General features: G+C 42.5%; 1 protein-coding gene across 4 annotated transcripts in view; it reads left to right on the top strand.

Moving 5' to 3' along the window:
• Positions 1-17,178, top strand: part of capn15 (calpain 15) — a 28,199-nt gene that overhangs the window by 4,363 nt on the left and 6,658 nt on the right. For all 4 annotated transcript variants that reach the window (XM_057035164.1, XM_057035155.1, XM_057035149.1 and 1 more), the window contains exons 2-7: positions 7,501-9,145; positions 13,188-13,396; positions 14,604-14,787; positions 15,360-15,583; positions 15,754-15,879; positions 16,417-16,569. In XM_057035164.1, the coding sequence (XP_056891144.1) occupies positions 7,523-9,145; positions 13,188-13,396; positions 14,604-14,787; positions 15,360-15,583; positions 15,754-15,879; positions 16,417-16,569 (2,519 nt within the window). In that variant the 5' untranslated portion in view covers positions 7,501-7,522. The remainder of the gene's footprint in view (positions 1-7,500; positions 9,146-13,187; positions 13,397-14,603; positions 14,788-15,359; positions 15,584-15,753; positions 15,880-16,416; positions 16,570-17,178) is intronic.

The following is a 17,178-nucleotide window of genomic DNA, read 5'->3' as shown; positions in this document are numbered from 1 at the left end:
GCAACTGCAATTTGGTGTTTTTCTGTGATGCAAACAAAATCTTCTTAATCCGGCTTTGTAAAGCAAAATTCCTGTGCCACTTCCTGGCACAGTTGTACAGTATACACTCCATTTGCTGAGCAGAGTGGATTGACCTGACCTTTATCAGCCCAATGAAAACTAGACCAGGGATCATTGAATGATGGATTTTGGTGCAATGCTTTTTCTCAGGAGTTGCAGTAGCAAACTGATTGCCAGTATTCAGTACGTCTGTGCTATTATAAAGCACAATGCACACCCAAGAAAACAAAAATATAGGACTACAAAGCAGCTCCGTTTGAGCACACACTTCTATTTCCTTGAGAGAGTTCACATCTGTTCGAGAGTAGTGATCTTTCTTTGAGTATGCACTAAAATATTCAGTTACTGTATCTACATGAAAAAGTTCTGCAGTAAGCCATTGTTCTAGTCACTGCTTTCTGTCAGTCGTAAAAAAAGCCTACAGGCGGTGTCTCTGAGTTTGATCGTGCGGCTCATCCAGATTTTATTCCCGCTGTTCTCGCAGTAGATGAGCGTCTCAGCCCCACTTGCAGATACTTCTTTGGAAGCACTTTCTATTTTCCTTGACTTTCATTTAACAATAGCACACAGTCGTCATCAACCAACTCGGTGCATTGAAGCTATTGCTGAGTCACTTGGGGCATCATGGTCCGCTTGTTGGTTATTGATTTTTCAAAGGCCCGATCACATTCCTGAACAATAGCTGTCATTATTTATTCAGAATCAGCCTCTAGTTGCTCTTTCATCTTTGTTGAATACTGCCTGCTGCTGCTGTCAGTGTTCTCCTTGCACTTACCCATCTATTCAATAGTAATGACTGTCGTGGCTTCTATTATTTACTTTAGCTGCTTAGTTTTAAAATATAGACGGATATGTTTTTAGCCCAAGTTTAATCACTGCTTCATCAATTGGAGTCACACTTGAAGAGAGCTCAAATATTAAATCTATTGTCAGTAAAGTATTACATCATACAGCCTTTTTGGCTTTTCCATTTAATGGGCTTTTAAATCATTTGTCCCGATGTATGTAGCAACAATACTGCCAGAATAAACATTAGGTTTAAATGTCACTCAGATGTACCTGCAGACATTGATGGATCTACACTTTACAAAGGCTCATCCTGATTTACTGTACAATTTTCCACAGGTTGTGACATTAGGTGTTTTAGACAGTAGAATCCCTGCTATAGCATCTGAAATCACCTAATGTAGGCCCATCCCCCCCTCTTGCTCTTGTTCACACGCACTCAGGCTGTCGGTCTTATGTACACACAAATGAAGCTTTGACAACCCAAGAAAAGCTTCGCTGGCCTTTGAGAGAGTGAATACTGAGCACATTTGAAAATTAGCCTTTCTAATGCACTTTATCCTTGGCTTGTTACACAAAAACTGTGATTGCATCCTTCTCCATCTCTGTCCACACTGCTGTGTGTTGCGCTACCTACGGTCCATGCATCCTTTTAATGTGAACGTCAGCTCTCTCCCCAGGCCATCCTAATGTCTCCACTACCCTGCCGTGAAGGATGATGGTTTTTAATCCCGGCTCCATTCTACTGGTTCTGCCACATTTAATTGGATTAAAACGGCTCTACTTTTTTTCGACCAGTGTTGTCACTGGCCGTGTTAAATGTCTGAAGTACCGTATTTGAGGGTGTCCTCCCAGTTTGATAAATACTGGGTCGTGTCAGTACAGCCTCCTGGCCTCCAGAATAGATTTGGCATGCAGGCTTTGTCTGATAGAGTGGTGCTTTTTTTTTATTGGAAAGCAGAGCATTGATGCAGCAAGGGAAAAATAGCCTATTGGCACTGCAACTGACATGATTAGATTCCTCCTCACTTGTTACCATGGAAATCTGTAGCATATGTTCAGTAACCTAATCCATTGGGCTCCTGATAAACCACACTCTCTCCTGGCAGTTTTTCAAACAAATTACACAGTATTTTTAATTGATAGTAACATTGTTTTACTGAAGAGTTTAACATTACCCTGTAGCTGCCCGTGATTTTGAGTAAAAGTCTGCTTGTCAGAGAAATCCTATAGCAAGGATGTATGTTATCAGTTTACCGTGGAAATGGGAAGTAAAACTTTGTGCTGTTTGTCTGAAAGTTCCTCTCAGATCATGCTCTGTCAGCAGTGCTCCTTGCCTCCAGGTTTAGGTACCCAGAAAAGAGCAGGTAAAAACCCAGAAGCATTAGTAGCATGGCTTTATTCCTGTGTTTGTTCCCCGTCTTCGATTCTATAGCTTCCACTTCATTCCTGCTTGCTGTTGAGTCGCTGTGTCCTGTCCGGTGAAACTCAATGAGATGGCTTCCTCTGTTTAAAGATTCAAGTGTCTAAAGCTGTCTCCACAGTTGACAGATCACTCATCAAAATGAGCAGACCTTGTGAAATATTCAGAGAGGGCACAGCTAGAGGTCAGAAATGACCTCTTTCTTCTTTTTTTTGCAGTATTTGCAGTCTGCAGTTATTAGTGAGTCAGCACTTTGATATATTTTTGTGGTTTAAGGGCTTGCATTGGTGGAAAAGCAATATTGTTACTTTATCACTCAACCCTGAATCCAGGTCAGGTTTATATAAAAGTGAAGTGGTTTAAACCTGCATCCTAAAAGTAATCATGCTCAACTAGTCAAAAGTGTGGCATATGTAGTCTAGTTGCACAACACATAATGTCACTCTTGTTCCTGCAGCAAAACACATTAGTAGCTTTCTGTTTTTACAGGAGTGAGATATTTACCAAGTTTAACTCTGAATAGTCTTAATGCTGCTTGTTGGAGCAGCAGTGCTCCACTTTTAAGCCATTTTCTAAATAGACTCTTTGTGTAGCTGGTTCTGTTTTGTGAAACAGCCAAGCACCACCACATTCAGGAGCATACACAGCCATCATATTCAACTCAGATAGTTTTCTTCCTGTAAAAGAGGTGTTACTCAAGACTTCCTGCCTGTTGGGTTTCTGTCGTGACTAAGCCTTTGCCGTCATTCTTTCAAACCACACAGTGTAAGTGGACACAGTGCAACATTCATCCCAGACAAGTAGAAGTCAAAGAACTTTACCGTGATTCATGCTGTTTTTACCACAAACCTTGTAAAAAAAAAAAAAGATTGTAGTGTTACGGACTGTGACTAAAAAAGTGAAGAAAGTATTTCAGCATTGGTTGTAATTACAACTCATTAGATTCAAGGACATAGTGACCCCTGAGACTAAAGCTTCATCATATAATCTCTTAAATTACTGCATCATCACTTTCTCGGTTTGATGGAGATAACGTAAAATTGAACAAAAACCTTAAACGGAAGTGCCATTGCTCTGAAAGGTTGATACATTTCCAATGCATTTTGCAGATCGCTCTTTGCATTCCTGTCATTTCCTATATGAATTAGCTCCATCATCAAGCGCATAGTAGCCAAGGCAAAGCTATCAAGTTCTCTCTCTCTGTTTACCCAATCTGTGCCAGTAAATATTAATCATGGCAGTGAGTCATTTTTATCTGAGTGTGCGTGAGTCGAGGCAGCATTTAGAGCCGGTCTCACACAGGGAGCTCCACACATTCTCCAGCCTCACGTAACCCTTTGGTAATAACTGATGATGGTGGAATGGTTTTAAAAAACTGAAATAACCCAGGAGCACACCTGCTTTTGAAGAGCTAAGGGAGCGGGAACTTAGCATCTATCAGAACAGTTGTTTGTTTATTCTGCTTTAAAATGATCCCATGACACTGACTTAATAATGCCTGAAGTAGCAGTAACAGAATCATCTCTTCACATCCTGACTGGCTACAGTGTACGCAGGACAAGCCTTCATTTAAAGCCGTCAAATGTATGTACTGCCTGTTATGAGGTGTACAAATGCCTCTTTATGCTAGAATTGGTTACTGGCTACTGCTGTTTTCTGGTCCTAGACTTAAGAAACCATTAAGGCCCAGCCAGTGAACCGAGTGGAACATGCTGACTGGCTGCTTTTGAGTTTAGTTGGGTTTGATCTCGGCATGAATTAATTTACCTTAGAGAAGAGCTAAAGATATCTTGATCCTACAGTGCAGAACGGCAGCACATTGTCATCGTCACATATGTTTGGTAGCACATGTTAATGGTTCATTGTGTATATTTTCAGAGGAAGTTTCATCTTTGAAGTGGTACTTTTCTGTCCTGGTCTTCTGGCATGGCCAAATAGGCATTTCCCTTCAGGCCTCGGCTCCGGGCCAGTTTTGGAAAGGCGGTGCTGATCACTGTCTTACTGAGACCAAGCGTCTAACAACAATGCCGTCAGAAACTGGCAAGGCTCAGCTTGATCTCATAGCAAAGTTCAGTAATTGTGCGCAATCTCATATCAAGGCGGAGCGCCCTTGTTTGTTTGGTGATGCTTTTCCTGTCTTGAGCTAAAGTTATTAGAACTATGCTTGCCTAGCAAACATTACGTCACTGTAACCGGTTGTTCAGTTTCAGTGAGAGCTGTTGAGCTGCTGAAGTGGTTTATGATTGCCTTCCAAAAGGTTTCAAAAAATTGTTCTGGGCCTTATTAATGCTCTAATTTTAGAAAATATATACACCATGCCCTTTAATGGAAAGCCAAGGGTAGTGAGGATTCCTCTCTTCTCCTTTTTCCCTTTTTGTCTCTTTCTTCGACTCTGTGCTATAGTGTCGGCTTGAAGCTCACATCTTTGACTATGACAAACTAAGAAAGCAGAGGTGGGTACATTTGCAGCAGCTTCGCTGAGCGCAAGGCCACGGACAAAAGGTGTTTGTGTGTTGTCCATGCTATTTTAAAGGGAGTGCAGAAATAACACAAAAATCATACACTTAAATGGGATTCAAGGATAAGAGACTGGAGAATTTCATTATGTGCTACACGCATGTACTGTGCATTGTGTACACTGTGGCATTTTACTCCAGGGAACAGAAATGTAGGTGGTTCAGACAGGTGATGGGCTACTTAAGCTGCATATTAAATATTTCCTTCCAGACTTGTCACTCTGATAAGAGCTTAGCTTATAAGTCCAAAAGATAATTCATTTTCACCAGTCGGAACCAAATCGGTTGTTTTGAGAAGTCTCTGCATGGCTGACACTATATCTTTGTTTTAATGAAAGAGGCCTGACAGTTATGAAAACAGCCGCAGGGAAGAGCCCATCACAAAACACAAGGTGTTGACTCACGTTGTCATCCTAATTGTTTCTGAGGCTAACAGTCTGGTGTTTGGGGATCACGGTGTGAACACGTGCTAGGGTTGCCAGCACGGGGATGCCACATAATTGATTCGCAGTAGGCAGGCAGGGATTTTTAGCATAGGGATGGCTATGTTGAGCTAAAGCAGATATATAATTTGAAACTGTACAAATATATTTGCTAATTTATTCAACATCTCATGACTGAGTTAGAGTCTATGCTGATGATGGAGCTATGGACATGTAAAATGATGCTATATTACACTTATCGTAATAGTGATAGTTAAATGGCTAGTACCTTTGGATGAATGGCAAGTTTCACTGCTTTATTACAGAATCTATTAGTGCTGTTTTCCTTCTCCCAAATAACCCACGAGTCAGGGCTCACTGAAACTTGTGCCTCTATACTATTGCTCTCTGTTGCTTAAGAGACACACAAAGAAACCACAAATATAATAAGACAATATAGGCAGTAAACTCACGCACACGCACACACCAGTAGCCTTCTCATCCTGTCGTCCATGCAGCTCCTGCTGTTGTCCAGCCCCTTATTTTACTTCTCTCTCAGGAGAAGTGCTGATGAGAGGACTATATGCAGAAAGAGGTCTGAGAGATTCCCCTGGATTTTGACATTTCACCTAGTTCCACAGGCTTTTTTCTATATGTCATGGACACATAAAAATATCACAGACAGAACAACAGTATGCATTTAATTATAAACGGCTGTTTACATCAGCGATTTTAACACACATTAGTTCTTCCCATTACGGTCTTTGCCGCAGTTAGACTGGCAGAATAACGCAGCCACAAGTGTAATGAAGATGAGTAAATATGACTGTGTCCCAGACCTCAATGGTCATTTTTGAGCAGGACCTATGTCAGTGATCAATGTGTGCCGTATTCCAGCTGTTGCTAAGGTAAATTTCACCATCCTGCTATTCTGAAACACAACACTTCCTTCTGTTGGTATTCATACATGAGCGCCTGATTGGCACTGACATTTATGGACGTGTTCCTAAACTAACCCTGTCCATCCCCTTGGGCTGTCATTATTATCGCTCTCCTGTGGTTTCCAGCTGTGCTCCCTCTCCCAATATGCCGGATATCCCCAGTAAAAAAAAAGATGCAATCAAAGGCAATCTGTTTTGGAAAGGTATTAAAAAGTCCTTAAACCATAATAAAACTGGTTTAAAAGGGATGGGCCTGTGTGTTCCGGTCATGTTGGCCTTCCTCGGGGCACACTATCAATAAGTCAAATTGACTTAGCTGCAGCTACACAGACTAAATTTACACACATAGACAAGTCAATCCACTGCAGCAGACAGCTTTGGGGTATTTTGTGTAGGTGGTGGAACTTAACAGTGTGGCCTGTCTGGCTAGAACCTGTCAGCTTCCAAAGCTTCTGAATTGCTACTGTCTGAAGTTGTTCAAATCCTGCAACATCAGTTATATATTCTGACCTGTTATAAAACAAGAGTCCAAACCTAAACATAATGCAGGTTATGTTTCCTTTCTCCCATTGTGCACATCTACATTTGACCTGCCTGAAGCGATCTCATTGTGGTGTAAATCTGAGTTTTTTTGTGTTACATCATTACATCGATGCAACCGTATTTGTACTGAAACTTCAAATGTGGAAAAGTTTAATTTATAAAATAAGTATCATCAACTGCAAGAATTATTACTCAAGCACTAAAAATACTGTAAAATGTGACCTTAAGCTGCCTTCCATCATTAGCATTCAACCGGTAAAAGTGCTAATATGAAGTGGGGAAGATCTCGTGTGGATTTTCATTCTAATAAGTGTCAGTCAGAAGGAAGGGACACCTTCCTCCTTAGTATTCTGAGGGACGAGCGGCCTCTTCTCCTCTATGTCTCCTCTTTCTCTGCTCTATTTCCATTTCCCATCTTCCTAATCATGTGGCTATTGTATATGGATTTACTGTCCTCAGAGTCCCTAGGATGGAGATTTGATTTTTCTCTTTTTGCGCTAGCTAATCTTTTTCCCATTCTGGTTTTCCTTTCCTTCCTTTGATGTCTTTAATCATCCTTAGCTGACCAGAAGCATGCATTCAGTTTGTTTTTCTTCTTTGTGCTCTAGGTACTCTCTAATTTAAAAAAAAAAAAAAAAAAAAAAAAAAAAAAAGTTTTTAATGTTTGTTATACCGTAATTGGTTTTTTTGCTGATTGAAATTCCTTTATATGACTCACCATTTGCACTTTCAATACTGTTCTATTTTTCAAACTATTATGAGTCAGGTGAATGTTGCATGTGTTTTTACCGTTGTTTCTTCTTTTCCAGCCATTCTCACTCTCCTGGCTCCATGGCTGCGGCGGTGCGAGGCAGCGAGTGGTCATGTGGACGCTGCACTTTTCTTAACACCGGTGCCGCACCTCGCTGTTCCATCTGCGAAGCGCCGCGGCAGAAACCTGACCTTAATCAAATTCTGCGCCTGAGCAGCACTGAGGAGCATCGCTGGGCTTGTCCTCGCTGTACGCTCAACAATCCTCAAGGATCTGGAGCCTGCTCCATCTGTGGCTACGGACAGTCCCCTGCTACTCACACACCTCCCACAACCATTATAGCTGCCACTGCTAATGGCCTCCCGATTGAACACCCAACACCTACTGTCACCCCAACAGTAAAGCTCGAACCCCATGGGCAGCATGCTGCAAAGGAGGAAGTTCTACGACGATCTGAGAGCAATCCTGAAAGTAATGGAGAGGTAGTCGGACCAGAGCGGCAGCACTCAGGCTGGGCCTGTCCTCGTTGCACACTTCACAACACACCTGTGGCAGTGTCATGCTCAGCCTGTGGTGGGCCCAGGAAATTGTCCTTGCCTAAAATCCCCCCAGAAGCATTGGTGGTGCCTGAGGTACGCACGCCAGTACAAGGGTTTCCCGTTCACACAGCGGGTTCTGCCCCGCTGCTCATAGACCTCACAGATGACTCTCCTCCAACTCCTCCATGTGACACTCAAGAACCTGCACATGTTTCTTCACAGTCCATCTCCTCTCCCTTTACATCTTTTACCTCATCCCTCCAAAATAACCCTGTGCCTCGCAGTAGGAGAGAGGTTCCCCCTCCAGGACGGTCACCAAACCCTGGGAACACTCCAAGTCCAACGTCCCCTTCACCCACCAGCGTGCCACCCCAGCCGGGACCACAACGGCCAGCCAAGCCCAAACACGCCCAACCCCAAGAGCCCTCACACCCCAGCAAGCGCCTCAGTATTTTGGAAGAAGAAGAATCTCATCATCCACTGACCCCTCACCTTCCTATTGCCTCTTCAGTCTCCTCCACCTGGAAGTGCCCTGGCTGCTCAGTACCCAACCCAGGTAGCTTGTCAAAGTGCGAAGCATGCCGATCATCGCGAGCTGGTGCTGATCTTATCGATCTGGTAGGATGTGAGACGGTGCGCTTTACCCCAGCCAGCCCCTCCAGCCCTGACTTCAGCACCTGGGCCTGTTCCAAGTGCACGTTGCGCAACCCTACAGGCGCCCCCAAGTGTTCGGCCTGTGGTTCTTCTAAGCTGCATGGCTTTCAGGAGCAGCAGGTCCCGCTGCCCCGCTGCTGCACACACTGTGGCCTCCCTTCATGCACCTGTGCACCTTCCTCCACTGCGTCCTCCTCGGGACATAAGGCACGGAAACATGGCCGAGCCTACCCTGCTTCCTCCTCCGCCACTGCTTCTAGCTCTTCCTCTTCCTCCTCTCTGAATCTACAAGAGAAAGTAGGACAGTGGAGTTGCCCAGCCTGTACACTGCTCAATGACACGAAAGCCAAGAACTGTGCAGCATGCCACACCCCCCAGCAGTACCTCACCCTCAGGAAGGTGGTCAAGCCACTGAAAAGAAGGGAGAGTATGCACGTTGAGGCACGTCGGAGAAATGACGAGGGTGAGGCCAAAGAACTGTGGGAGAACATCGTCAGCTTCTGCAGAGAGGTAAGCAAAAACCTTGGTTTCGGAAGCCATGCAATGTCTCTCTGACACAAGATAATAAATGGCATTAATTAAAGGAGTTCCTATTCCTCCATATTGGTTATTTGTTGTTGCATTAATAAGTTAATGTTCTGTAACCAGGTTTTCTTTCTCTCCATCATTTCCATTTGATGAATGTCCATTGAATTATTGGCAAAGTAAATCTGCTTGAACTTCAATTTGTGCATCGCAGTGTGCACGGTGCCTTTCAGTCATTATAAATGTCATGGTTGTCGTGGCACCAACATTATTTTCCACACTCTTAATCGCTGATTTCATATAAATGCTAATAAGATTTGTCAGCGTTTCCATGTGCCCTCCCTTTGTTACTCAAGTAACAAAGTTCAGACATTGGTGTATATCTTATTCTGTTCAGACCCAAATTCTTTTCCTTTTAATAAGTGTCATCACAATGTTCAGCTCATATTAAAGAGGTGTTTCAACTTTCTATTCAACTCCCCAACATGAACTACACCGGAAAAACCAAAGCATCAATGCAGTTTCTTTTAGCAAAGGTTGCCTCTGCTTTTTGCATCCGTGTACTTAAGGAAATTGAAGATTTCGGTTTACTGAACATTGTGTATCGATATTTTGTGAGACTTAAAAAAGGTTGAGCAGTTATACATAGATATGTGAATGTTTGTTCAGGAAATGTAATTAGGATTTGCTTTATCTATTATTCATAGACTATTAATTTGTCACGGACCAGGTTCCAACAGTGTAGAGCAACGTTGCAACATTTTTAATGAGTAAATGAAAACGTATCTCGTTACCAGCGCATTTGAAGAGAAATTTCAGGTTTATTTTGTTAATCTGGAGAATAGAAGCTTTGGTGCTGTGCATCACATGTGCAGATGTATCTGCTTTCTCTGTGTGCATGCAAAGGAGCAGCGGTTTGATGTCATGAGAACGACAGTTTGCTGAGCTTGTTTTTCTTCTCTGCAGAGAGAAAACGCATTCCAAAGCACAAACTCTCAAACGTCAGTAATACATTAATACTCGGTAATTAGCAGCTTTAGTTCTTTGCTCTACTAATATACAGGAAAGGTGTAATTGTTTCAGCAGCAGTAATAATCCTACTTTGCTGCTGTACCAAGCTTGTTGGCCCTTGCTGTTGCCTTGACATTTAATATTTAAAGATTTAGAAAGGTTTGAGACCACTGGTGCCACCGACAAGCCTACTGGATCTGCCAGCCTTGTACTGCATCTCTGTGGTACTTTACTCACGTTTCTTGTTCTTTGACACTTTTTAATACATTTTTCATATAGTTGATTGAGTTGTTTGTATTGCCTCTCAGTAAGAAATGGAGACCGTTTAAAAATACATTTGTTTTTAAAATGCTCTTTATCATCAGAATGCGCCCTCCTACCTCTGTGCCCTACACACTGCGACAGTGCTCTGACATGTCACGTTACAATAGCATGAAGTGAGCTTCACCATACATTATTAATGGCATCTTTGAAAGTCACAGGGCTCACTGCTGTGAGCGTGGGAGGAGAGAAGTTGCCTCAGTAGGAACAAACGATCTGAGATCCCATCTTAAGCTCCTTTCCCAATTGGCTTTAAAACGTGTTCCTCTTTTATCATCTTTCTTATCACCTACAAATATTTATCTACAGCCAGGTTTCTCTCTTATCAGCACAGTGCGTTTCCCTCTTCACCTTCCTTTTTTTGCTTTTCTCCCTCATCACATCTGTCTCTACATATTCATCTGTTGGTTTTGGGTTTTGTTTTAAGATGTATATGAAAACATGCTTTTCACATGATGTCCATCTGCAGCCCACCCCCTCTAAATTGCCTTTCCTCGGTCCTCCAGTGTAGCAGCAGTCGATACGCTAGTGTGCTGAGGTGAACGTGGGGCTGTCCTATTTTTAGTAGCAGAGTTAGAGAAGATCTGGTTCCCTGGAGTGAATTCAGTCACTAATGGCATCAACCACGATAGCGTGGGATTTTGGGGTTTACAGAAGAACCGGGTCAGAAATGTCAGTGCAGAGGCATTAGTCTTGTTAAATGTCAGCCACCTAGACGTCAGTTGTTCCAGTTTAAAAATGATGAGGGCTTTTGGTTTCCCTTTCACAAGGCATGTTTTACACGACATGAGAGTACGGTTTTAGCTGCTTGTTTGCTGATTACCTAAGGTTTTTCTGTGGAATATTGCAGAAAGAGTTGCTGATGACACACTGTGTAAGTGGGTGAATTTCTTTTGCTGTGGGTGAGGTTTAAATGGATCATTTTTTCTCATTAGTTAATGTAACCTCTTTTGCTTCCTTAATTTTCTAATTGTTTTGGTTTGAGGAGCAGCAGGTTTGTGTTTGCTTGACGCCAAAGCCCCACAGCTTGTGTGCATCTGCTCTGTGCCAGTCAAGTAAATGCTACTCACAGCCACCAGTGTCGTCAGGGAAGTGTAAATCCCAGCATGACTGGAACAGGATCCTGTGTTTCTTTTTCATATTGCTTACTTAGGGAGCTACAAAATGCTCCATAGTAACAGACTGGCTTTGTTTGTTTTTGTTTGTTGTTTTGGACTTTAGACTTGTTGCTTGGGTTACCACTCCTGAGATTTTGCATGAAATTCACATTGCCTGCAGGTTTTTGAATACTTTAACAATTTTTTTTCTCCACAGAATAGAAAACTGTTGTGGATTAAATGTGAAGGAATATTAAGAAATCCGGCTGTATTTTTGTTTGTGTATCCACATGTTTTCGTGTGGACTTTCGTGTTTCTATCCTGAACAAAGACCATTATGTAGTAAGATGGTAGGCAGGCAGGTGTTTTCTTTGCTCGGCTGTGAATTGGTTCATCATCTAGTTTGCAGGCTGTCACATGCCAAGGAATAGAATCAGAGATGAAGGCAGTCGACAAGAGTTTATTGCACGGCATAAAACTGCAATATAAACCACAGGAAAATGTAATATTCCACTTTACAAGAACCGCTGCAGTGTTATTGTTTTTTCTGAAAATTCAGACTAGGCCACTGACTCTTGAAGACCACAGTGTTTGTGAATATCTTCTATCAAATAACTAAGAGCCCTGGGAATGAGTCAGCCTCCCACAGCGCCACCAGCAGCGTTTTCTTCAAAGGTGGACTGCAGTGCATCGTGTCTTCGTTGTGACTCAGCAGAAGCCACTCATACATTGATATGAGAGCACATGAAGGCATTTTAACAGCAGCAGTTTTGTTCTGACATGAAATGGATGGTATACATGAACATGCTGGGATGTACCATACACTTCCAGTAGCATCAGGATCTCTTGGTTTATTCATTAGCCAGTCATTTATCCTTAGCATATCTAGTGACTGAATTAGATATTCTTTCTGCGACACTGAAGTTACAGCTAATTTGAATTAACTGTCTATCTCTTTCACGTTCACCTTCATTAGACACTTTAATGCTTACACTGTACGCCTCCAATAGGGTGGCCACAAACACCCCCTGTCCTCATTTGCCAACCACAACAGCTGACGCAGGAAACCAGATAGTGTTGTGTGCGTATGTGTCTATGGGCCCTCTCGGTTTCTGTGCTGGAGTTTTAGATGGGCGATAGTGTGACAGATTGGGTGTCTAGATCTGTTAGTTTATCCATGTTGCTTGGTTTCTTGCGTAGAGGTGTGTTGCCTATGTGTTTTTCTGAATATACTGTGTCATCTCCCCACCAAGCAGTGTGTTGTATGGTGAAAGCATTCAAATGCGTGCCCTATATACTGGCGTGCCCTATATAAAGTGCCATTCAGGCTTGTTTAAAAAGCTTTAAACTCTCAAGACCCCTGTGTCTATGGGGACATACATGCAAATAGAGGAGACGTCTAGTTCTCAAAAGGTTAAGTGCACTTCCCACCTTCTTTGGCTATATTTGAAAAGTTGATTTGCTTCTCTATCAAATACAGTAGCAGCTGTACAGTCATCAGTAAGTCATTGTTTTAATCTAGTGAAATTAAAATAACTGTGACTACATGTATTTTATTTTCACTTCCATCACATTTCCTTCCTCTCATCTTTTCTCAGAACTCTGTGAACTTTGTGGATGACAGTTTCCCCCCAGGACCCCACTCCGTGGGATTTCCTGAGGGCGACAGTGTCCAGCAGCGAATCAAAAAGTGGCTCCGTCCCCATGAGATCAACTGCAGCAACTTCAAAGACCGAGGCGTCAAGTGGTCTGTCTTCCGAACGCCGAGACCCTCCGATATCTTGCAAGGGCTGCTGGGAAACTGCTGGTATGCTGTCTGCACCCAAACCAAGGACACACAGGACATCTACCAACCTTACCTATGTCCAAATCAGACTGTCTGGGGACACTAAAGCAAGGTGTTAGAACAGCCAGTGAAGCACCAAAAAAAGGTCAATGAGAAAAGGAAGTGGGTTGAGATTGGACAGACTCACCGGGTGTGGAGATCATCCACAGCAATGTGACTCTGGGCACGTGCTATATCTCCCTGCCCTTGAGCTGCCTTCTTCAGGATACATTTATATTGTATGTTGTCATCTGCAGTCTGCACACACAGTGAACAATCATTCACAAGTTGCCCCAATTCGTAGCACACAGCCGATCAAAGCCTGTCCCTCCCTTGAGCCAGATTCTTCCAGCAGAATGTAACTCATTCATCTTTCAGACAGATAAACACGCTCACACACATTCGTGTCCTGTTAAACCAGCAAACAAAGCAGCTCCCTGCATCCGGCCACTGACAGCAGACAATGATACCCTGACATTAGAGCATCATTACCACACGGAGACCTGCATCTAAATTTGAGGGGTTTATCGTGGCTGAGTGGTTTCTCATCCCGAGAGGAGGGATAAAGTTTAATACGTATGAAATGGAGATTGATGTTTGAGAATCAGCAATAACTAAGAGAGGCAAATAGGTGAATTTTACAGCAAGAGTGAAATAAATTCAGTCAGTATTGTCTTATTTCATATTTCCAGATGAAGTACTGTTCATAAATGTAATATATTCCCTTTTATGTAGGATCCTTGTGTCCCCAGCCGCATTCCTCTTGTGGGAGGAATTAGCATTTTCCTCTGTATCCATACTTCTCTTTTTAATGAACTACTTTCTCTTGCAAAGTAATTAGATGAAGTGATCCAGTTTGTCTTGGCTCCAAGATGAATAATGGGCAGACGCCCAACTCCTCAAGTGTAATTTAATGTCAAAAAGGGCGATACAGGAAAGAGCAAAACTTTTCTGACTGGATTTTTCTTTCAACTGCTGCCTGTCCTTTCAATTTGACTTCTTTATGTTCCCGACTCGTTGTCCAGTTGACAGTCTTTCCATCTGCGGTATTTTTGGCTAAAATGGGAATGCACTCAGCCATCTACATTTCCTTTTACGACCTAATTCAGTTTGTGTCTGCATTTTCTCTCAGTCACAGTCTTCTAATCATCCCTCCTGTGCACTAACTTGGTTTTATGATCCCCCCCAGGTTCCTGAGTGCACTTGCTGTGCTTGCAGAGCGTCCTGAGCTCGTAGAGAGGGTAATGATCACGAGGACCATTTGTCCTGAGGGGGCCTACCAGGTTCGGTTATGCAAAGACGGGACATGGACAACTGTGCTGGTCGACGACATGTTGCCCTGCGACGACTACGGGTACCTCCTCTTCTCACAGGTCAGGAAAAGGGGGAAATGAGAAAAAAAAATTCAACATTTTGACAATAGAAACACATTCACATTACAGAGTCTGATGTAATGCCATTAGTGGCTTTACTCTTTGAAAGGAAATGATAGGAGCGTCCAAGGACAGTATATTGAAGTTTAATCTATCTGTAAGGAGTATCTGTGAGCTGTTTTTATTACCCTTACGAATAGCCCTTTTCATTTAGATGATTACAGCCATGCTGTGACGTAATAGAGAATATCACATGTCAAAAGAGCTTTTATACAGCCTAGATAGCACAGATCAATTACAGGATAAATGAATTATTGCGTAATACTACAAACAAGATACAGTCAAGCAAAGCCTGACAAATGCACAAGAGCAAAAATTCAAAGTCAAGTTGATCACCAGAATGACACATTGTGTTTAACAGAGGGTATCCTGTAAGCAGGAAACCATATGACAGAAGGACCACTCTGTTTCTACAGGGTTATTATGATCAGAGGCAGTAACACCCTAAAGCTGAATATCCTGACAGGCTTAACTTGACTAAATATTTCCTTTTCTGTTTCCTATCATTCCAGGCCCAGAGGAAGCAGCTATGGGTGGCGCTGATTGAGAAGGCCTTGGCCAAACTCCACGGCTCCTACTTCGCCCTGCAGGCAGGGCGTGCCATCGAAGGTCTGGCCACACTGACAGGGGCCCCCTGTGACTCCCTCATGCTCCAAGTGAGCTCTACCAACCCTCGGGAGGAGCCCATTGATACAGACCTCATCTGGGCCAAGATGCTAAGCTCCAAGGAGGCTGGGTAAAACAGGGGATTGATGGGGTTTTGACTACAGATACAGTATCTGCTGTTCTGGTAGTAAATAGACCGTTTTCTTAGAAATATTAACATGGTCAGTAATTTGACAGACAAGCTTGGAGAATTTTTTTTATTACTTAAATCAATTGTCTTTTGGTGGAATCTTTTGTCAGGTTTCTGATGGGTGCATCTTGTGGAGGAGGCAACATGAAAGTTGACGATGCTGTCTATGAGTCTTTGGGTCTGCGGCCTCGACATGCCTATTCTGTCCTGGATGTGCGAGATGTACAGGGTTACAGGTAAAAGACAAGTGATGAAAGCCTGTCGTTTTAGTTTAGTTTAGTTCTTCCACCTGCATTTCTTCTAAATGTAAATTTTCCCTTTCACCATCTTGAAAAGAAACCAAGTCTGGCCTCTGATTTACAGCCATTTTAAAGGACTAATGGAATAGCAAATTCGTGCGTGAAGGTGTTTGCACGATGAAAAGCTTCACAGGGTGGAGAGAGGATGCATATCAGAGCAGTTTGATCCCTTTAAGCATGGTTGCTTCCATTGTCAGGCTGCACAGCAGAGGCTTCTTACAGTTCTACCAGTAAGATGACGTTAAGACCAGCTATAAATCTGAAAAGCACCATGGAGTAAATAATTCACCCACTCTTTATATTTGAATGTAAAAACTTTACAATATGCTGTTTAGAATGTATAGAGATGGCAGTTACAGGCACCTGTAAGATGAGGTTATGTCTGCATGACCTAAATGTCAATACGTTATTGGTATTTAGCTGTTCATTTGAGTTACCCTCATCGCTGCTTGTCAATCTTTGCCCCCACATCAGACTACTGCGGCTGCGGAACCCCTGGGGTCGCTTTTCCTGGAATGGCAGCTGGTCAGATGAGTGGACAGACTGGCCTCAGCACTTGCGCCACGAGTTGATGGCCCATGGTAGCAGCGAGGGTGTCTTCTGGATGGAATACACTGACTTTATAAAGTAAGAATTATGTTTAGAAAGATTTTCACTTGTTCTATGGTTGTTGTTTTTTTTATTCCGCTGTCTCCCTTAAACTGCACTGCAACAATTACATTCATCGTGTTCTATTTTATTGCATTTAGTAATCGATTTGTTGTTGATATTTTTTTAACCAGTTTTCCAGTTGTCATAAAAAAAAGGCAGCGACCTCTTCAGGTTTTTAAATTATTGTCCAATAATGATGATAAGTCAGTGACCTTTTGTGATGCTGATGACAAGATTTATGGCTCCTTGGAAACCATAATTACGAATGAAGATCAAGTGCCAGTTCAGATTTGATAACAGCTATACGCCCTTGTTATAGTGATTACAGTGTTTTGAATAAGTGACGGCAGACACTGGAGGCAAATTGGTGCCCTACTTGAGATTTCAGGGTGTTTGTTGCTAGCCAACATTAATAAAAACAATCTTATTCAATTATTTGATTCATTCAGCATGTATACACATGGAATATCCAGGCACCATACAATAAAAAAATAACAATTTCATTTAATTATCCATTTAAATGATAAAGAAAAAACACACAGCAGGTTTTATTCTAAACAATTCTGTATTTTCTTTGTCAAATAT

Source organism: Takifugu flavidus, chromosome 1 (genome assembly GCF_003711565.1).
Source record: "Takifugu flavidus isolate HTHZ2018 chromosome 1, ASM371156v2, whole genome shotgun sequence".
In the NCBI taxonomy this organism is placed as follows: Eukaryota; Metazoa; Chordata; class Actinopteri; order Tetraodontiformes; family Tetraodontidae; genus Takifugu; species Takifugu flavidus.
The sequence above is the reverse complement of the archived record's forward strand: the minus strand, read 5'-3'. Positions and strand labels throughout refer to the sequence as shown.